The sequence below is a fragment of the Somniosus microcephalus genome, chromosome 24, assembly GCF_052327205.1.
Source record: "Somniosus microcephalus isolate GS21.2 chromosome 24, FLI_Smic_1.0, whole genome shotgun sequence".
NCBI lineage: Eukaryota > Metazoa > Chordata > Chondrichthyes > Squaliformes > Somniosidae > Somniosus > Somniosus microcephalus.
In genome coordinates, this window is record NC_141010.1 from 33,246,485 (window position 1) to 33,269,336 (window position 22,852).

At 45.6% G+C, this 22,852-nt stretch overlaps 1 protein-coding gene across 1 annotated transcript in view; it reads left to right on the forward strand.

Annotated features, from left to right (window-relative positions):
• The first annotated feature begins 16,196 nt into the window (after window positions 1-16,196).
• cavin1b (caveolae associated protein 1b) overlaps window positions 16,197-22,852 on the forward strand; it is a 66,810-nt gene continuing 60,154 nt past the window's right edge. Inside the window, exon 1 of the mRNA XM_085966451.1 lies at window positions 16,197-16,975. Within this exon, the coding sequence (XP_085822577.1) occupies window positions 16,550-16,975 (426 nt within the window). The 5' untranslated portion in view covers window positions 16,197-16,549. The remainder of the gene's footprint in view (window positions 16,976-22,852) is intronic.

Genomic DNA, 22,852 nt, shown 5'->3' on the forward strand with positions numbered 1-22,852 from the left:
TCAATCAAGTTAAAATCGCGTGGATTGGCCGCATCTCGATGGAGGCGGGACTACAACCCCGAAAGTTGTAGTCCCGCCTCCAACCTGACTCCTGAGTTAAATTCCTGCCCATAGTGTCTACACTTTGGGCTTCTTTCACTAGAGTTAAGGGGCAACCTGATAGAGATCATCAAGACTCTGAATGGATATGATAAGGTAAATAGCGATAGATTGTTTCCATTGGCTGCCAAGACAATAGTTAAAAGTCTCAAAGTTAAGATATTACAATAGATGTTAAAGGAGAGGTCGGAAAATGTTTCTTTACACAAAGGATGGTTAAAATGTAGAATTTTATGCCACAAACAGTTTTTGAAGGAGCGCCCATAACTTCTTTAAAAACAGAAGCAGATGGTTGCTCGAACAGAAGTAAAACTGAAAGTTATATACGGGTAATGAGCAGAAGAGTGAGATTAGACCGGGTGACTCGTAAAGAAAAAAATGCCAGCAGAATCTTGATGGGCCAAATGGCCGCTTTTGGTGCTGTCACTCTCTATAAATCCATCCTTATGACCATCGAACTCATTGTCGATCAGATATTCATTAAAATCCTTTTTAAAGCAGTCAATCACGAGACCATTAAACACTTTTGCAGGGAGTCGATCCAACTGAATGTAACTTTTGGGGGGGGGGAAACATTTCTCCCAATCTCTAGTCTCACTTGACACTTGCCAATTTTAACCTCACGTCCTTTAATCTGGCAAATCTCAGTGTAAAATAAATAAATCTGGCTCTATCCACATTATTAACGGCTTTCTGCATTTTACTCACCTGCTGAGGAATACTAGAGCTGACTCCATTGCCCCACACTCCCCAGCAGGGAGCTGTGTCCTCAGGGAGGGCTTCGCAGAAAATTGCAGGCCGTGAATGTCTGACCGGTAATTTTAATGTGCGGCCTCAATTTCCCATGAAGCTCTCTGTGGAATCGGTCCTGCTGGTCACATCTCCTGCGGCGGAAATGTCGCGAAAAGCATTATTGAGGAGATCTGCTGTACTGTCCACCCACCGCCAGAGGTAATTCCAAGCTCCTGCCCTTTCAACAGGAGCCGCACTCACTGGGAGCGCGGGTTAGGGAGGTGGCATCAACACTGTAGCCCCAACCGGCGCCTCCTGTGAGAATGATCTCAACGGGCAGCATGGGATCACAGAATTCTCCCACCACCTCTTCTCCTCAAGGGCCCACACTTGGGCGGGGGTGGGGGGGGGGTAATTTTGACTTTGGGCAATAGTGTAAAATGAGCAATATCGATTCAACCGTTATTTTACGTCTCTACCGATCAGCGGCTGAATCAATATTGCCCAAAGTCCAGATTACCCTCTGGGCCTTTATACTTCAATTAATACAAACACTCTCAAAAAATCTCTGAATTTCCCTCACAGCCCACTGTGATTTCCTTTTGCTCTCTGGTTACTGTTCTTAATGTTTATATTTTCCAGCTTTCCTTCTTCCCTATTCTCTTAAATTGAACCTTCGCCCCGCGGCACATTACAGAGCAGGTCTTACGTTGGGGCGGCAGGTGGACACTTCCTTCGGCCTCCCTGGGCTGGGGAGGAAGAGAGGAAGAAAATGTGTTAAATCAGCCAGGGCTCCCACTGTTAACTGTTTCCCCATGATCCCAGCTGGGAATCTGAGTGTGCGCATGTTGGTTGAGGACAGCATGAGGTTTGCCTGGGCCGAATAGCCCGCCCGCACTTACTGTCAATGAAAACTGGTTCCTTGGATAGGAAGAGGAAGTCGAATATGTAAGGAAAGAAACAATCGTTTTTCCTTCATGCAAGCTCTTGGGGGGGAACATCCGGTTGCTTTGCGCTTCCCGTTAGTGCCCTAAGAAAGCAACTAGTGCCTGGACGCGGCGCCACCAACGCCTCCCGCAAAATTCAGCGTGAGGTTAGCGGCGGCGGTAACCGTTAGCGCCCCGGCGCTGGGCCGCTGGCGATGACGTCATCACCGTGCGCTGTGCCCCGGCCGCGACCTTCGGTAGCGCCCCCTGACTTACCGCCGGACGCTATGTCCGATGGGGCCAGGGGGGCCTACCTGCGGCCAGGGCGGCACTAATTAAAGGCGAGGTGCCAGGCCGCCATTTTTGTTGCTGCCCGCCTGCCAGCACCTGCCCCCGTTGCCGTCCCCGGCCTCCTCTGCAGCCCCCCGTGGGGTGCCGGCTGTGCTCCATGAGCCCGGCACTTCTCTTGAGTGCCGGGCTCTTTTGCCGACACTCCGATCCCTGGTGGCCCAGCTGGGCTCCGGGTCACGCTACGCATGGCCCCTCCCCTTTAGTAAGGGGAGGAAGGCCTGCAGTTCTGTGGCGCGACGTGCCGCAGAGCGTGGCGCTGTGACACGTAGCGCTGTGATATTCCCTCGCAGCGCCCCAAGAGGGAGGCGGGGCGCTTCCGGTAGATCCCCGCTTCCCTCTTGGGGCACTACTGATGAATTTCGGCCGCGGGAGCGCCCCTGCGAAGTTAGCGCCCCAAAGGGGGCGCAAATCAATTTTTCCCCCTCGGTTTGATTACTTCGGCCTACCGATGTCCTTTCCTCCAATTTCCGTTCCTTCCTTTTGGCCATTAATTTGCCTTTGTGGTGCAACCGACAGTCAGGCTGCACTCGAAAGAAAACCTGCCTTTATTAGAGCCTTTCACAACCTCAGGACGTCTCAAAAAGCTTTACAGCCAGTTAAGTACTTTTGAAGTGCAGTCACGGTTAGAAATGTAGGGAAATACAGCAGCCATTTTGCACGCAGCAAGGTGCCAGAAACAGCAATGAGTTAAATGACCAGATAATTCTTTTTGTTAGTGATGTTGATTGAGGGATAAATATTGGCCAGGTCCAGTGTTCCTGTTTAGCTGTGCAGCCACGCTTATTGCAGCTCCCGCGTCGGCTGCTTGCTGGCTTTTCACCGCAGATGCATGGAAGTTTGAATGGGCCGTGCAGCCCCCTAAAGGGGCCGCGCACCCCCCAAAAAATTACAGGGAACAGGGCCAGGACACACCTGTACTTGAAAAGTGCCATGGGATCTGACATGAATCAGTCATTCATGAAAGAAAGACTTATGAAATAATACTGAGCCGCCTACGGGTGGCGCTGTCCAGGGAGAGTATAAATACTCGGGCATGGGCCCAGCTTGCGCAGGACATTCTTAACAGGAACTAGTGAAGGACACAACTAGACCTCCATGTTGTAAAACAGTTGATTAAAGCTTTGTTTAATGCTTCGACCAAGTGCCTAGTAGTTTTCTTACGTCAGGATCTCCTTTTCATTCCACCTGAATAACCGGCATAAAAACCAGCGGCAGCGACCAGAGGCCCGAGACCAGCATCGGACCTAGGAGTGAGCAGCGAGGTCAGGAGGAGGAGCTATAACCGGCATAAAAACCAGCGGCAGCGACCAGAGGCCCGAGACCAGCATCGGACCTAGGAGTGAGCAGCGAGGTCAGGAGGAGGAGCTATAACCGGCATAAAAACCAGCGGCAGCGACCAGAGGCCCGAGACCAGCATCGGACCTAGGAGTGAGCAGCGAGGTCAGGAGGAGGAGCTATAACCGGCATAAAAACCAGCGGCAGCGACCAGAGGCCCGAGACCAGCATCGGACCTAGGAGTGAGCAGCGAGGTCAGGAGGAGGAGCTATAACCGGCATAAAAACCAGCGGCAGCGACCAGAGGCCCGAGACCAGCATCGGACCTAGGAGTGAGCAGCGAGGTCAGGAGGAGGAGCTATAACCGGCATAAAAACCAGCGGCAGCGACCAGAGGCATACCAAATCAACAGCAGAGGAGAGAGGTAAAAAATAATCCAAGAGTGACGTCACCAGGAAGCAGGTAGGTGATTGGTTGGATTGGTTGGTGAGTATTTCTTCTTTTTATTACAAGCTTAAATTCGGCGGTTTTTTTCTAGGGTCTGTGCTGTAAGGGAGACAGTTGGCTAACCATTAAACTGGTGTAATTTAGAGGGATTGATTTAATCTAATTAAATTTAAAAAAAATTATAATTAATTACATAGAATGGAGCAGATGATGTGTTACTGTTGCGAGATGTGGGAGCCGGTAGACCCCATTGAGGCTAACGGTGATTACATCTGTGACAAGTGTCTGCTGCTACAGGATCTCCAGCTCCGTGTTGATGAGCTGGAGTCTGAGCTTCAGATACTGCGACACATCAGGGAGGGGGAGAAGTACCTGGACTCTGTGTTTCAGGAGGTGGTCACACCTATGAAGTTAATTAATTCAGATGTAGCCCATGGTCAGGGACTGGACGGTGTGACCACAAGTGAGGCAGGTACGGGGATCCAGAAGGTAGTGTTGGAGGAGCCACAGCCGTTGCTCTTGTCCAACAGGTTCGAGCTTCTTACTCCCTGTGGAGACGGAAGCAGGGGCTGCAGGGAGGATGAGCAACCTGGCCACAGCACCGTGGAGAGGGGGGCCATTCAAGAGGGGGGAGTAAATAGAAATGTTGTAGTGGTAGGGGATAGTATTATTAGGGGGATAGATAGAGTTCTCTGCAGCCAAGAGCGAGAGTCCCGTAGGCTGTGTTGCCTACCCGGTGCCAGGGTTAAGGACATCTCCTCTGGGCTGGACAGAAACTTGGAGTGGGAGGGGGAGGATCCAGTTGTCGTGGTCCATGTTGGTACCAACGACATAGATAGGACAAGGAAGGAGGTTCTGCTGAGGGAGTTTGAGCAGCTAGGGGCCAAATTAAAAAGCAGAACCACAAGGGTAATAATCTCTGGATTATTACCTGAGCCACGAGCGAATTTGGCTAGGACAAATAAAATAAGAGAGTTAAATGCGTGGCTCAAAGACTGGTGTGGGAGAAATGGGTTTTGCTTCCTGGGACACTGGCACCAGTACTGGGACAGGAGGGAGCTGTTCCGTTGGGACGGGCTTCCCTTGGCCAGTGCTGGGACTAGAGTCCTGGCGGATCATATAACTAGGGCTGTAGAGAGGGCTTTAAACTAACTAGTGGGGGGGAGGTTCCCAGAGAGCAAATAATACAAATGACAACAGAGAAGGTCATAGACTTAGGTAGCAGTGGGGAAATTAAAAACCAGAGCGTGTCAGGAAGGGGTAGAAGGTGTGGAGTAAAAGGTAAAGTAATAAAAAGGGCAATAGCAGGAACTAAGTGTCACAAAACATATTTGAAAGTTCTCTATCTGAATGCACGTAGCATTCGTAACAAAATAGACGAGTTAAAGGCACAAATAGCTACATATGGGTATGATCTTGTGGCCATTACAGAAACATGGCTGCAGGGTGACAATGCCTGGGAATTAAACATACCAGGTTATTTAACAATCAGGAAGGACAGGCAGGAAGGAAGGGGAGGTGGGCTGGCTATGTTAATAAAGGAAGGAATCACTGTAATACAGAGAAATGATATTGGGTCAAAGGATCAGGATAATGAAACAGTTTGGGTGGAGATAAGGAATAATAAGGGGAAAAAAACACTAGTGGGTGTAGTATATAGGCCTCCGAACAGTCGCAACTCGGTTGGACGGAGTATCAATCAGGAAATAGTTGAGGCTTGTAATAAGGGAACATCTATAATTATGGGGGATTTTAACTATCATATAAATTGGACGAATCAAATTGGACAGGGCTGCCTTGAGGATGAGTTCATTGAGTGTATTAGGGATGGGTTTCTTGAGCAGTATGTAACTGAACCAACCAGGGGGCAAGCAACCTTAGATCTGGTCCTGTGTAACGAGACAGGATTAATTAAAAATGTCCTAGTAAAGGATCCCCTTGGAATGAGTGACCATAACATGGTTGAATTCCATATTCAGTTAGAGGGTGAGGAGGCTGTATCTCAAACAAGCGTGCTAAGCTTGAATAAAGGAGACTATGAAGGTATGAGAGCGGAATTGAGTAAAGTGGATTGGGAAAATAGGTTAAAGGATAAGACGATACATGATCAGTGGTGTACATTTAAGGAGTTATTTTACAAATTCCAAAAAAAGTATATTCCACTGAGAAAAAAAGGGTGTAAAAGAAAAGACAGCCATCCGTGGCTAAGTAAAGAAATTAAGGATAGTATTCGACTAAAAACAAGGGCATATAAGGTAGCCAAATCTAGTGGGAGGATAGAGGATTGGGAAAACTTTAAAAGACAGCAAAAAATAACAAAAAGATTGATTAAGAAAGGGAAGATACATTATGAAAGTAAATTAGCAAAAAATATAAAGACAGATAGTAAGAGTTTTTAGAGTTATATAAAAAGAAAAAGGGTGGCTAAAGTAAATGTTGGTCCCTTAGAGGATGAGACCGGGAAATTAATGGTGGGAAATATGGAGATGGCAAAAACACTGAATGAATATTTTGTATCAGTCTTTACAGTGGAGGACACCAAGAATATCCCAACACTTGACAAGCAGGGGGCTATAGGGGGGGAGGAGCTAAATACGATCAAAATCACTAAGGAAGTAGTACTTGGTAAAATAATGGGACTCAAGGCGGATAAATCACCTGGACCTGATGGCTTACATCCCAGGGTTTTGAGGGAAGTGGCTGTAGGGATTGTGGATGCATTGGTAATAATCTTCCAAAACTCCCTGGACTCAGCAAAGGTCCCGGCAGACTGGAAAACTGCTAATGTAACACCCTTATTTAAAAAGGGCAGTAGACAGAAGGCTGGAAACTATAGACCGGTTAGCCTAACATCTGTGGTAGGTAAAATTTTGGAGTCCATTATTAAGGAGACAGTAACAGGACATTTGGATAATCATAATTTAATAAGACAAAGTCAGCATGGTTTTATGAAGGGGAAGTCATGTTTGACAAATTTGCTGGAGTTCTTTGAGGAAGTAACATATAGGGTGGATAAAGGTGAACCAGTGGACGTAGTGTATTTAGACTTCCAAAAGGCATTTGACAAGGTGCCACACAAAAGATTATTGCTTAAGATAAAAAATCACGGGATTGGGGGTAATATTCTGGCATGGATAGAGGATTGGCTATCTAACAGAAGGCAGAGAGTTGGGATAAATGGTTCATATTCAGACTGGCAATCAGTAACCAGTGGTGTTCCGCAGGGGTCAGTGCTGGGTCCCCAACTCTTTACAATCTATATTAACGATTTGGAGGAGGGGACCGAGTGTAACACGTCAAGGTTTGCAGATGATACTAAGATGGGAGGGAAAGTAGTGAGTGAGGAGGACATAAAAAACCTGCAAGGGGACATAGACAGGCTAAGTAAGTGGGCAGAGATTTGGCAGATGGAATACAATACTGGAAAGTGTGAGGTTATGCACTTTGGCAGGAAAAATCGTAGAGCAAGTTATTATCTTAATGGCAAGAAACTTGAAAGTACTGAAGTACAAAGGGATCTGGGGGTCCTGGTGCACGAAACTCAAAAGGTTAGTATGCAGGTGCAGCAAGTGATTAAGAAGGCCAATGGAATGTTGGCTTTCATTGCTAGGGGGATAGAATATAAAAATAGGGAGGTATTGCTTCAGTTGTACAAGGTATTGGTGAGACTGCACCTGGAATACTGCATACAGTTTTGGTGTCCATACTTAAGAAAGGACATACTTGCTCTCGAGTCAGTACAAAGAAGGTTCACTCGATTAATCCCGGGGATGAGGGGATGGACATATGAGGAGAGGTTGAGTAGATTGGGACTCTACTCATTGGAGTTCAGAAGAATGAGAGGCGATCTTATTGAAACATATAAGATTATGAAGGGGTTGGATCGGGTGGATGCAGGGAGGATGTTCCAGATGATGGGTGAAACTAGAACTAGGGGGCATAGTCTTAGAATAAGGGGCTGCTCTTTCAAAACTGAGATGAGGAGGAACTACTTCACTCAGAGGGTGGTAGGTCCATGGAATATGCTGCCCCAAAAAGCTGTCGAAGCTACATCATTAAATAAATTTAAAACAGAAATAGACAGTTTCCTAGTAGAAAAGGGAATTAAGGGTTACGGGGAGCGGGCAGGAATTTGGACATGAGTCTAGGTTCGGATAGGTCATGGCCCTGTGGGTAGCGGAGCGGGCCCAGGGGCCGTGTAGCCTGATCCTGCTCCTGTTTTCGTGTGTCTAATGCTGTTAGATTCAGGAGATAGTCCTGTCATAGTGGATTGGCGGTTAGGATCAGATCAGCCATGATCTTATTGAATGGCGGAGCAGGCTCGAGGGGCCAATTGGCCTACTCCTGCTCCTATTTCTTATGTTCTTATGAAAGGCAAGACATGGCCTCGGTTTGACATCTCATCCAAAAGACGGCGTCTCTGACAGTGCAGCACTCCCTCGCTATTGCACTGAAGTGTCAGCACGGAAACTGTGCTCAAGTCTCTGGAGTGGGACTCGGAACCCAGAACTTTCTGACTCAGAGTTCGAAAGTGCTGCCCACTGAGCCAAGGGTGACACTTAAAGACTCACTGCACGCAGGAAGCCAAAATTAAATGACAGCAGAGGCTGGGACTCGAGCTCGACTTTCCTGATACATAGTCAAAGGCATGAGACAATCGCACTCTGCTACTTGCCCATGAATCACCTGTTCAACTCCCTTGTACTATTCCACTTCAGTAGGCCTACACAAGAGGTTATGAGGCCATTCAAATAAACTACCTGAACAACTGGAGGAAATCAGTTTTTCACACAATGAAGTGAAGGTTTTCAGTAGCTGTGAACCTCTTTGCGTTTATCTGATCTCTACTCTGCACGACATTACTATCAGTGTACAGAATTTGACACGGGAGCTATAATTAACTCAGTATATTTAGAAACTGCTACATTAATCGCGTGTCACGAAATGGGATCATGGTGGAAGTTGTTTTCCAAATGCATATGCAGCAAAATTAGCGGATTAAAGGAATATATTACAACTCTAAATATTAAATAATAAACCAACTGAATTAACCATATTGTAATATTTTACAGCAGCTAATAAAGGCAGAGAGGGCTGTCATCTCCCCCTTGTGGCAATGAAGAGAACAGCAACACACAATTAAACAGTTCACCTTTGTGTAGGGTGTTTAAAATATTTACTTAACATATATTTCCTCATTCTCACCATTGTGGATGTTTGCATGGGTCTGGTGATTAGCGTGACCTTGCATCTGATTACATTTCCTGCAAAGACCGAGGGTAGGAAGTGCCTTTAAGCCATGGTTAATTCATTAGCCGCAAAGGGGAAGTTGGGGAAATCAGTTTTTCACAGTCTGTCGTGTAGGAAATAAAGAGATTGAACTAAGTTATCTGGACAGGGCCAGAACAGCTGAAAACAGATTCACAATGAATTTATTAATGCTGCAACCAGCCCTACTTCCCGTCCCAGCTTTCTGGGAAACACCACTGAATATAGCAGCAACGTTTGATTCGACAAGCAGTGCCCGGTTGTAGCTCAACAGAAGTGTTCTGATGGCACCACAGACTGAGAGAGTTAAGTTAGTGCAGGTCCTATCATCGTCAGAACACCCTGGTAACACACTCCATCCGACTATCATTGTTTTCCCCCAATAAATTCAATCTTCCGTTTTGCTGTTTAAGATTGGATTCACACAGTAACTGTAGTGTCAGCGTGAAGCTGTTTGGTTTTTGCACCGTGTAAGCGCAGCCTGAATCCAAGGTCAGGGGCTGGCCTGACACCAGAATGAAGCAGAAGTGAGATTCAATGAAGAGGGATTCTCACTCCGCTTCAACCTGCCTCCCTGTCACTCAGATTCTCCTTCCACAAGTCCTTTGTCAAGTGAATAATTGATAGAAACATAGAAACATAGGAGATAGGAGCAGGAGTAGGTCATTCGGCCCCTCGAGCCTGCTCCGCCATTCAATGAGATCATGGCTGATCATCCAAACTCAGTACCCTGTCCCTGCCTTCTCCCCATATCCCTTGATCCCTTTAGCCTTAAGAAATATATCTAACTCCTTCTTGAATATATTTAATGAATTGGCCTCAACTGCCTTCTATGGTAGAGAATTCCACAGGTTCACCACTCTCTGGGTGAAGAAATTCCTCCTCATCTCTGTCCTAAATGGCTTACCCCTTATCCTTAGACTGTGACCCCTGGTTCTGGACTCCCCCGCCATCGGGAACATCCTTCCTGCACCTAGTCTGTCTAGTCCTGTTAGAATTTTATAAGTTTCAATGAGATCCCCTCTCATTCTTCTAAACTCCAGCGAGTATAAGCCCAATCGACCCAATCTCTCCTCATACGTCATTCCTGCCATCCCAGGTATCAGTCTGGTGAATCTTCGCTGCACTCCCTCCATGGCAAGAACATCCTTCCTCAGATAAGGCGACCAAAGCTGCACACAATACACAAGGTGTGGTCTCACCAAGGCCCTGTACAACTGCAGCAAGACATCCTTGCTCCTGTACTCAAATCCTCTCGCTATGAAGGCCAACATACCATTTGCCTTCTTAACCGCCTGCTGCAACTGCATGCTTACCTTCAGTGACTGAATTCGCCACCTCTTCAGTGTTAGATGTAGAAGCATTGCTCACAACGGCACCATCTTGTGATAAAACACCATGATCTAATGATGTTTACCGTATCAGCTGTGGCTCAGTGGGAAGCACAGTCGCCTCTGAGTCAGAAGGTTGTGGGTTCAAGTCCTGCTCCAGGGGCGTGAACACATAAATCTAGGCTGACACTGCAGTGGAGTGCTGCACTGTCTGAGGTGCCGTCTTTCGGATGAGACATTAAAACGAGGCTCCATTTGCTCTCTCAGGTGGACGTAAAAGATCCCATGGCACTATTTTGAAGAAAAGCAGGGGAGTTATCCCTGGTGTCCTGGCCAATACTTATCCCTCAACCAACATAACAAAAACAGATTATCTGGTCATTATCACATTGTTCTTTGTGGGACCTTGCTGTACACAAATTGGCTGCTGCGTTTCCCACATTACAACAGTGACTCTACTTCATTGGCTGTAAAGTGTTTTGAGGTGGTTGTGAAGGGTGCTATATAAATGCACGTCTTTCTTAATCCCACTGTCACCCATAGAACAGATGGTATTGTCCAGCTGATCAGTTGTTGCTCTGTTCAAAGGCTTGTCCTCCATGGCCAAGCTTTCTTTACTTTCACATCTCAATGTGAAACCTGTAGAGTGTGAATGCCCTCTGAGTTTTTGCCCCGTCACTTTTGATTTTTTTTTGTCGGTCCCACCAGTTTTTGGTTTCTCCTTCTGTTGTGTATCTTCCTTTTCTGGTTCTCTGTTTGGTGCTCAGCATTCCCGTCTTCTGCTGCTGCTGCCGCCGCTGGGATTTGTAGTTCAGATTCCTAACATTGGGGAAAATGTCTTCCGGCGGCAAAAGGCTTATTCTCAGTGAGATCCAATCAAACACCATCATTTTCACTGCCTGTAGGACTTCTTCATCCAAAATTGCTGGGCCCAGGCAGCAGGTTGTGCTGGGCGTGGTGAATGTAGAAACAAACAGGATTTGCCGTAAGGATAAAAAACAAAATACTGCAGACGCTGGAAATCTGAAATAAAATCAGAAAATGCTGGCAACACTCAGCAGGTCAGGCAGCATCTGTGGAGGGAGAGAAAGGTAGAGTAAATACTTGAAGGAGAAAAAAACTGCAGGGATATGGGGAAAGAGCGGGACTAACTGGATTGCTCGTCGAAAGAGCCGGCACAGACTCGATGGGCCGAGTGACCTCCTTCTGTGCTGTACTATTCTATGATTCTAGGATTCCAGGGTTAACGCTTCAGTTGCATGACGTTCCACCACACAGATGCTGCCTGAACTGCTGAGTGTTTCCAAAATGTTCTGTTTTTATTTAGCATAGGACGTTGTGCCGAACTTCATGTTCTATCTTCCATTTACCCTTAGAGCGTCTTGAAGCAGCTGCCATGTGACAAGGAGGTGCGTTGAGGCACGTATCCATGCATTGTAGTTGAACCTACTCAGCTATCAGTATCACGAAGTACAGACTTCATTTACCATTGCGTTACCATTGAGCTTGTGTGTATATTATGCGATCAGCTCTTTTTGAGTTGGCGTTCTAGATTGTTTGGACCACACAGGTAGTTAGATGAGTAGTGTCTCTTTTATCCTGTTGTTAAGAGTTATTTCTAAATTTCAAAACCAACGTAACACAAGATTGACAGTACAGCAATACAGAGGTAAAAGGGTCCATTTTAATTCGGTGCGCCTGGGCGGGAATGAGGCAGTCACAGCCCTAAAATCACAGTGCTGCACATCCCTGTTCCCGCTCCGATCCTCCCCTGCCACCTCTTTGCCCAGGCCTCTCACAAGGTAAGGCGTGACCACATTACAGCATGCTAATGAGGGCACTAAGACGTACAAAGGGCCCCGATTGCAATTTTGAGGTACAATTGGTGGGAGGGTGCGCCCTGCCCATTTGTACCGGCAGTGAGAGGCCACTCGGTAAACAGCTCAGGAAAGACCTCTTCTCTTTTTTTTCTGGTGGGGCCCAGGAGAAGCAGGAGTGCCCATCCTGGGACCCCAGCATCGCCCCCCCCCACCCCGCCACAAAAAGACTCCGTCAGTCAGCAGGCTCAGCATAAACGCCGGCTGAGTTCCCGTCCTCTCAGAACCGCCGAGCTGCAGCGGGACTCCTGTTTGGCGCCCGTTACTCACAGGCGGAATGTCAATGTTGCCCGGGCCTAGGGTCGCCAACTCTCCAGGATTGTCCTGGAGTCTCCAGGGATTGAAGGTTAATCTCCTGGACACGGCTGCAGGTAATCCAGGAGAAAAACCATAGGGACGTTAATAAAAAATTGTTTTTTTTTCCATTTTCTTTGATCACCTTGATTTATTAGTTTAAAAAAATATTGGAGATGGGGGGAAAAGGAGCTGTTTCAGTAACAGTCAAGAATAATCCAATTGGATAACAAAGAGCCTCTTCCCTTTCCAATTGGCCGGGGAAGGCAGTGCCACCTGGAGGATGGACCAATGGCGGGAGTGTGGGGGCGGGGCGGATCGAGGTGGGAAGTCATGTGATGAAACCGCCAGGAATCCACCCAATCAGAGTTGGCAACTCTACCCGGGCCGCTGAATGGCTCGAGCAAGAATGGGCAGGCAGTGAACGCACTCCACTTGCCTCCCGCCCATTCTCCACCAGCGGTTAAAATGGACCCTAAAGTTACATCTCAAACGAGGACTTTTTTAAAAAAAGGAACAAAATGCAGAGCAATTCCAAAACAGGAACAGAACAAAACTGAGAACTGGGGGCCACAAAAGTAGAGCAGACAAAATTGACTGCTGTCCAAGTTGATCAAGTTCGGAGGAACAGGCACAGGGCAGCTGAGGACGGAGTATCCATCTTGAGACCAAAATGGCCCTCAGAGTCACAGGAAACAAAGGTGGAGTTTATTGGATCCAACACAGTGAATAATCTTTGTTTTAAGTTGCAATTGGCTGTCTTACATGAGCTGACAACACTAGTTGTATTTGGCACTGATGTGTTTGTCGACACAAGTGTGAAGTATGCCACTGCTTTAAGCAACTAAAAATTGAAGGCCTGGAGGTGGACACACGCTGTTAAAAATTTGAAATGCCAATTTCTGATTCCATCGCCTATAGGGGACACTGCTGTCAGTTTCATCACTGTTACTGGGAACATTCCTCTGCAAGTAACATCACCAGACAACAGCAAAATACAGCAACGTCACACAGTCCAACATCAGCAAATCTCCACAAACCTACCTCAGAGCAAGTGCGCAAAATGAGAAAAATATCAACAACTTTTAGTAAATCCTTCAACTCATTAATTGGAGAAGAAAGGACTCAAAATATCTCAGTTTCCAAGGGCGCGAAATACAGACAATTGTCAATGTTTAACGTGCTCATGTAAATAGTGTGGTTGACAGGGATGGGTGTATAGATGAGAGGGAATTGATTACCAGTATCCACACTGACAGCCACTGTCAGTGACAAACCTCTCGGTAATGTGAGCTAATAACATATATTTACTGTGCTATTTCATGGCAATCAACTGTTAATTATCATTCAGTAAAACCTGCAGTGACTGACACCATCACGAATTCTGTCCTCAGGTCTCCGCAGCACCAGCTGTTCACACCTTTCTGTTGCCCCGGGGCTGTCCCTCAGGAGCAGAGCAGGACTCGTCCCTGCAATAGGGGCCGGCCCAACATTATTGTGGTAGTGAGATGGGAGGGGCCATTTCCGGCACTTCCACCTCAATTTCCTCTCCTCACGTCTATGTGGTGGCCATATCCAGGTGCAGCCCAAGAAGCTTGTGCCTTGTGCCTTGAACCCTCTCACACCAGAGGATCTGAGGGGATGGGCAGCAAGTCAAAGATAGCTGGGCAAATTGTGTAGCCCCACACTCTATTTGTTCTCTGTAAAGTCTGTGGGTTGTGCAGTAAATAAATACACAGACTTTTGAAGTACAAACAAACAGGTCTTTACTATTCAGAGGTCAGGGCGAATCTGCCCTAGTTATCCTGTAACATCACTTATATACTGGTGTGGTCACTGTCGGTATTACTGTATACAGAAGCCAATCAAATAGTGCCACACCTAAAGTAGTTCTCTTAAAGGTGAACGGTTACACTCAATCGTTCCCTTAAAGGTAGACGGGTACATACACTACATTCTCCAGCAGCCAAGACTGCAGCTGCAAGCCTCTCAGGCTTTCAACAACCCTCCGCTCTCCACCCCCCATCCCCCCCATTTCCCGGTGCAAGGCTCGGCCAGAGAGTGGGGGTGTGACTGGGCCATGTTAATGGACTGGACCACCAAAATCGGACACAGACTGGCCTTGAAAGGTGCAGCGCATTTTGGGTACACTGCAACTGTCCAACGCCCAGCCAGACTGGGGCCAGGCAACACGGCCCCAAGAGTCGGTCTGTTCATTAATTGTAGAAGAATTTAAATTGGAGGATAAGGTAGCTGTTTACGATACCACCACAAGTAACGAACAGAGGAACAGAGGAAGTCCTCCCACTAAGTGAGGACAGGGATGGGCTTGGCTGTTCTTGTGATGCTCTTTATGGTTAAACAGCATAAAAAAACACTCTCTGATACTTCTCCCAAATGGCCATTAGCCATGAGAATGGTCATCTGGGAGAGCTTTCAGAGGTCTGCCAGCACAGAATCATAGACCAGCGAGAGAGAATAATTTGCCCCTTCAGAAGAACAGAGAAAAGAAGGGGAAAAATTAGAATTTTTTTTTATTAATAAACTCGGTTTGTATTAGGAAAAAAGAGGCCATAGAAATAGAAACATTGAAAAATAGGAGCAGGAGTAGGCCATTCGGCCCTTCGAGCCTGCTCCGCCATTCAATATGATCATGGCTGATCCTCTATCTCAATACCATATTCCCGCTCTCTCCCCATACCCCTTGACGCCTTTTGCGTCTAGAAATCTATCTACCTCCTTCTTAAGTATATTCAGTGACTTGGCCTCCACAGCCTTCTGTGGTAGAGAATTCCACAGGTTCACCACCCTCTGAGTGAAGAAATTTCTCCTCATCTCAGTCCTAAATGTCCTACCCCGTATCCTGAGACTGTGACCCCTCGCTCTAGACCTCCCCAGCCAGGGGAAACATCCTCCCTGCATCCAGTCTGTTTAGCCCTGTCAGAATTTTATACGTTTCAATGAGATCCCCTCTCATTCTTCTAAACTCTAGTGAATGATCGTCATGATCGCCGCGTCATGATCGTTGCGGCTTATGTAACATCACACGGAGAAAGCATTCTCCATGTTATTCCTCACTCCTTATTCATTATTCTTTGTAAACCCTTTACTACTCAAGGGGTTCTCTAGTGAACTTTTATTCCAGCACAAAGCCCCAGTTTGTATGATGCCGCTTTTGTTGACTGATTTTTTTTTTAATCTTAGGAAAGTGTTTCCAGCTGTTTCAAGCCTGCTTCATTTTTAGAATGTTACACAGATGTGAAATTTTACCGACTGCAGAAAAACACAGATAACAGTGAGAGCCTAAATATAGATTTATGCTCATTTTGAAAGAAATTGGTTCAAAGTTGCAGTAAAGCAATGGATAGGATGTTAGCTGCGGCTGGATTAAACAGTGGCTTGGACTCGGCACTAAAATCTAGCTTTCTTTACAAACAGAAACTGCTTAGGCAAGTAGATTTGCTACAATGGAAATTCAGCTGTCCCTTTGTATATGTGGGTCTACGTAATAGTTTGTGCAGCAGTCTGTTTCGAAGCAGGATTTGACCAGCAGCAATTCCACAGTGTCTCTAATACAAAGTGCAGAGCCCAGCTCTGTGTGCATTCCTGTCTAAGGTCTAGCATATTTTATGTTAGCAGTGTGCATTCCTCATTAGATGTGCCTGTGCTTGTATTGGAAGTCTTCAACTCCCTCCCAACTATTCTAATAATTTAAGGAGGGGGCTGACGTGTACTTTCGCAGTCTTGCTCTGCACAGCTAGGTGGAGTTAGCCGATGTCCTTTTAAGCTTGCAAATTTTTTTTGGATGCTTCTTGAGCAGCTGTGTAACTGGAGTGAGCGCACACACATACACTCTCCTCTCTCTCTCTCTCCACAGCACTGGCTTGCATCCCAGCACAGACAGCCCGGGTTCAGTCGGTATTTTGAATCCCAGTTTGACATTTCTAACCATGGCAGACTCCATGCAGACCGAAGAGCAGGAAAGTCCTGAGGTTCCCGAAGTCCCCGAGCTGCAAGAGCAGGATGAAAGCCCGAAGCAAGAGCCTCAGTTCAATGGGGTTCTGGTGCTCACCCTCCTAGACAAAGTGGTGGGCATGGTCGATCAGATCCAAACCAGCCAGCAGCAGCTGGAGCAGCGGCACCTGGAGATGGAAAACGCCGTGTTCAGCATTCAGAGCGAGCTGAGCAAGCTTACGAAGTCGCACACGACCACCAGCAACAGTGTCAACAAGATGCTGGAGAAGATCCGAAAAGTCAATGTCAACGTTAAGACCATCAAGTACAACATGGAGAAGCAGGGTGCACAGATCAAGAAACTTGAGGCAAATGAGGCCACGCTACTGAAACGGAATAACTTCAAAGTAATGATTTACCAGGTAAGACTTTCACTGAAGTTAACGGTGTGTGTGTGTGAGTGAGAGAGATGTTGCTATTTGGGAGGTTAGAACTCAGTTTGATACCAGTACCATTGTGATTCTATACGTACTGGGATGATTTGAAAAAAAATTAACTTTTGAGGAAAAATTAACTCATGGGGTGCAATAAACCAATTCTTTTTACCTGGCACTTAACTTGACATTTATCAAAAGTGACCACAATAAAGCTTCACCCAAGAGTAGGCGAGAATGGGGCGGGGTTGCTTGTTTGCTAGAGTGAGAGCTAATTGTATATGTAGTGTGAGGAAGGTTGATCAATGGCCCGTGTGATATGACAGCCACTAGAGCTATTTTCACAGTGAGCCCCTGATGCGTAGCGAACAATGCTTCATGTGACTCCAGTCCTCTTGTACAAAAAACAAATGCTTGTCGTGTGCATCAGACAACTAAAATCAAGGCAACGTGAGCGCACAGCACAGTGACCAGATTATTAGGTGGCAGATATCGTCTGGTCGCTCTGTATTAGAGACATTGTCAACACAGATTTCCATTCTCGACTAATTCGAGTGAAACTGTGAAAATGTTCCAAAGTAACACATTTATGATATTGCTAGATGCAACCAAAACAGGAAATTGTCCCATTTCACTTACAATGTCACCAACACAGCGCTCAGAGGGAATCTCCTCCAAGATGACACAGCAACCTAATTTTGCAAGGCGATCTTGCCTGTATGTCAGTAATTGGTACTGCAGCAAGGGAACCATTAACTGCAAGCGTTTTTGTCAGTGATTTCTTTTCAATCAATCTAATCAATGCAAACTGGAAAGCACATTTAATACTAATGAATTATAAAAATTAATTTCTCAGTTTCTCCGTCGGGTTTTGCTCCTATGTGCTTGTGAAGGACGAATGGTTGTCCAAATCATTCACACCTTCTTGCACTCAGTTATAGAAAGTCTGTGGCCCTCTCCACTGGGCAACAGTGCATGGCCTGGGAGGGGCCCAATACAAAGAAGGACAAAAATAATAAGGAATCCAGCAGCAACTAAAATAAACACGCGCAAAACCGTTGCTCAGGTTTGATTCTCAGAAGACCTAAATAAAGCACCCCTTTGAGAAGCAGTTAGTTTTAACAAATAAAAATCCACTTTTAACTCTTGTGGCATTTGAGGATTTAAAATTAAAATGAATGGAAATAAAGGTCATAAAAAAACACGTGGGTTTTATTCACGGGGGCGGTGACTATGAAAGGAAAGAAATGTTAAATTTGAGCAAGACCTTAATTTGGCCACAGTTGGGGTATTGTATGTGGTTCTGTGCACTCCATTATAGCAGAGATAACAGTGCCATGGATAAGATGCAGTGAAGATTCACTAGAATGATACCACAAATGAAATGTTTTAGATATGAAGGCAGGCTTGAAAAACTAGGGCTTTTTTCAGACGGTTAAGACGGAAGCTAACCAAGTTTTTCAACATGCCCAGAGATTTTGAGAGGCCACATAGTGAACAATCGTCTTCACTGTTTGATGAATGGGTAACATAGGAGAGACCCAAAGTTATCATGGGAAAATAAAAGAGAGGAATTAGAAGATTTTTTTTCACAGAGGGTTCTTAGAATATGGAACACTTCAACCCAAGTAGCTTTTAACATAACATCATTCAAAAAGCAATTGGATAGGTATTTAAAAAGGAAGAATATAAAAGTATATACAGAAAGGACAGAGGAGTGGGATTAGAATAGACAGCTCCAGTTGAAAAGATAATGATGGGCTGGATGGCCTCTTTCTGTGCTTTAACTTCAATGATTTCATTGCAGCCATATTATTCATCTATAAAGATGAACGTTTTGAGACGCAGCTATCACACTTTAGGTGTCACACCCTGTCACATATGCAAACTTCTGTGTCAAAATGTATTAAAAAAATAGAAAAACAGTCATTTACTGCTGGTTTATTTTGCCCTTGGGGAGGGGCCAGCAATTCATCAGCACCTGCCAGTCTACAGAGAAATCTACCAGTAACAGAAAATACCTATTAATTGATCTCAGGATCGCCCTACGAGCAATTATCCTCTAACTGACCTTGTCAGGATGTACCTATTTGCAGCAATTAGACTTTGAGTAATCTAGAAAACAATATTCTTATCGTTTTGTTATTTGGTGATAGAATGTTTCCACTTGTGGGGGGGGGGGTCCAGAACTAGGGGCCGTAAATATAAGATAGTCACTAATAGATCCAATAAGGAATTCAGGAGAACCTTCTTTACCCAGAGAGTGGTGAGAACGTAGAACTTGCTACCACAGGGAGTGGTTGAGGCGATTAGCATAGATGCATTTAAGGAGAAGCTAGATAAGCACAAGAAAGGAATAGAAGGATATGTTGATAGGGTTAGATGCAGTAAGGTGGGAGGAGGCTCTTGTGGAGCATAAACACCAGCATAGACCTGTTGGGTTCTGTGCTGTAATGTCATTCTATTGAAGTCCTGCATTGTCAGAGAGCACCACAGCTTTCAGCTTATTCTAGCAGAGCCAATATGACATACCCTACGTGGCCAACCTGCTTATAAATATTAGAATAAGCATAAATATCACCATAATTATAGAAGCAAGCATTTCAGAATAAATTGAAGTGTTCAATAATGTTCTTTTAATAAAAACAACCTTGGTTGTCCTTTTTGGCCTGATACCTTTCAAGTTTCATAGGAGCTGAAACAGTTCAAAAGAGATGTTGGAGCTTTGTCAGAATTCTTTTCTGAAAACTGCACACAGCCGGTCCCCATTTCAGTTGTGGCTCTAACTTGTTATAAGGCTGCTGACGACTGCAGAGTCTGCAATACTTAAAAACCTTTAGTGTGCGTGGTACAGCGGAAAACAGGCATGGCTCCGGAGAAAAATATTAGACTGAAAGTGAAATGATTTGTATCATTGAGTTTTGCGCCTGATGTATGAGTTTGCTTCAGATATCTTTGGATGTGAAAATGTTCTGTTCCTCTGCGTGACAGTCGACACAGGGGATTAATGTACTGCTACTGAGAAAAGAATGCGCTGGATTTGGAAGCAGCAACAGGACTGAGGCCAAACTTCAAAACAAGGGCCTGTGCCAGACACCCACCTTCAATAGAAATGCCAAGACTGCTCCCATAAAGGTCATTTTATTGAAAGCATTCAATCTAACAATTCCTATATTGAACTTACTTGCCACATTGTACATTCCACCCCAAGTCATTGGTAGAGAAAGGAAAGGAGCAGGGAGTTTTCTATACCAGTTGACTAAGTTAAAACTAGTGAAGTTGCTGGTATACCTAACCTTGGCCACTAAGGGAATCAAGGGATATGAGGATCGGGCGGGAAAGTGGAGTTGCGGTAGAAGATCAGCCATGATCTTAGTGAATGGCGAAGCAGGCTCGAAGGGCCGTATGGCCTACTCCTATTCTTATGTTCTTGCCAACACAAGTCCAGACTCCTGAAGAACGCTGAATATTGCTGCCTCAGTTGCACTGTTGATGTTATTCCCACCACATATGAGGTGTTCCAGTTTATTCCAAAACTTGCAGCACCATTGTGTATGCTCAGGCACTTATGTGCTGAACTTTTGATGACCGTGTCTGCTGATGGGAGATTGGAACCGAGTCTGTCCTCTACGGCAGAGCTGGTAATCTGGTATCTGAATCAGACACATTTGCGTACTCTGGGTTGCTGTCGATGATTGATTAACGAACCTGGCTCATTATTGAGATTTGAGATGTAGACTTGTCTCTGGGAGCTGGGAATCTTCCCACCTGGCCCTGGGTACCCTTGGAATCTGATGCTCCAAAGGGTTGGATAGTCCAAGCTGGAGAAGCAGCAGGGAGCTTCCTGCTGCTCTTTGCTGATGAGATATATGGTCATAATTGGTTAAACCCTAGCTGTATCCCTACTGGGTGGAACGGTGGGGTGTCCCTAAGCCATGACCTTTGCAAACCCATGCCTAAGTTCTCTGGGCTTAGTTAGTGGGGTGTGTCCCTACAGGAAAACAGCATGTACGCTGTCAGAGGAGAATTAGCTACAGTACAGATCTGCATGCATCATACTTTGGATTCTGCTGGGAAGGGAATTTTGGAAACATTCAAGTGGGGTTTGCATGTATGTATTGCGCCCCTTATAAAAAAAACTGATCCCTTCTATAAGGCTCTCCTCACACAGTGTCAGATCCCAACAATGGATTCAAAAGGTAGTTTGTTGCCTGCCCTCCTCCTATGTAGTTCTGAGCTGGCCGCTAAAACCAGTGTGAGAGGGACGCAGGTTGTTGATCCACTCTCTGGTTTGCCCTCCCTCCAAAGAAGCATTTCAGTTCTGCTCAGAGCTTCACTTAACCAGCTCAAAACAGATCAAAACTCATATGTGGGGTTCATGGTGGAGACCCATGTCCCACCAGCCAACAACGCCCAGAGGTGTTGTAGGTTTTAAAATGTCCGGGGAATGGTTGCAGTGGGTCAGCATGCGGTATTTCACCTCTGCTTTCAAATCCAGCCTAGACTAATGGGATGAAGATCTCTGTCTGTCAAACGCAAGGGCAGCTCCATTAAATGAGTTCAGGCATTCACACTGCAGGTAGTCACAAACCCACAGCACACAACTGCTGGCAATTTGCTATAAATTAGTAATCTCACTCAGAGAGGCCACGAATTAGCTGATGTGGGAAATGGAAAAATGTCATACTGTTGCAGTGAAGGGTGCTTTTCTGAGGTTAGAGGAGGCACATTGTTGGGGCAGTGTAGAGTTAGCTCTGGATCTAATTGCTCTATAACTCACAAATGGGAGTGCTTGATGCTGACAGTGGATGCCCAAAATGGAAAATGTTCCATTCCCCAGCACAAACATCCCTCACCTTAATCAGCACAAGATTCACAAAAAAAGGTCAATAATCAATATTAATATTAAGACGACAGGACTGATTTTCCAATCGGGTGCTCCTCACGGAGCGATACTGATTGGAAAATCACGGAGCTTGATTTTCCATCGTTTAAGTTATTGGATAGAAAATGAGGCACTGCCAGGCTCGCGGTTTCCTGACCAGCACCCGTCCTCAGCAGGAGATGCCCCACTGGGGAATCACCCCTAACAGACCCAGCCTGTGTTTGACTGGAATCCACAGAGGGCCTGCAGAGAAATGACTTTCTAATCCCACAACGGAAAAAATTAATGAATTCCACAGCAATTTTCAATAATTTGGTTTAGAAAACAGCACGTAAAGTTTTCCCTAATATGGCACAAGCTCTGTCCTGAACAAAAACATGATCCAAATTGCAACAGTCTCTGTGGGGGATCATTTCCCCCTTGCAGTGCTGGGTATCAAAGTTAATTCCAAATAAATCAGGGACACATAGACAGAAAAAGTTTGCTCAGCACCATTGCTCATTTGTGGGGCCTGCTGCAGGATATCCATTGTAGAAGTTGTCCTGCAACAAAACATAGACTAAATACATAGGGAGCTTTTCATAGTTTATTAGCACTAGTCAAATCTCCTGTGGTGTTGCATACAGTAAGTCATAGAATATGGTCACTCTCCAATGTTGCTGCTTCACAGTCGCTCCTTTTCTGCTTCTGTCTCTCTCTTTCCTTTTGTTTCCCTTGTTTTTCAAAATGATTTAAAGAACAGATACTGAATAGAAAGTGCTAGAAGCTAAAGAAAAATACTCCTTCAGTACAACTAACTGAATAGAAGTGCCACATCCTGGGAAATTAGGCGCACCGCACAATCCAAATCGACGCCCACAGAGTCAGAGCACTGGGCAAAAATACCAAATCTAAGCTCAGATTTTTGAGAGCGGCTGAGGTCTTCAAGTAAAAAGTTTAATGAAGGCATTAAAAACAGAAAAGAAAGAACTTGCATTCAT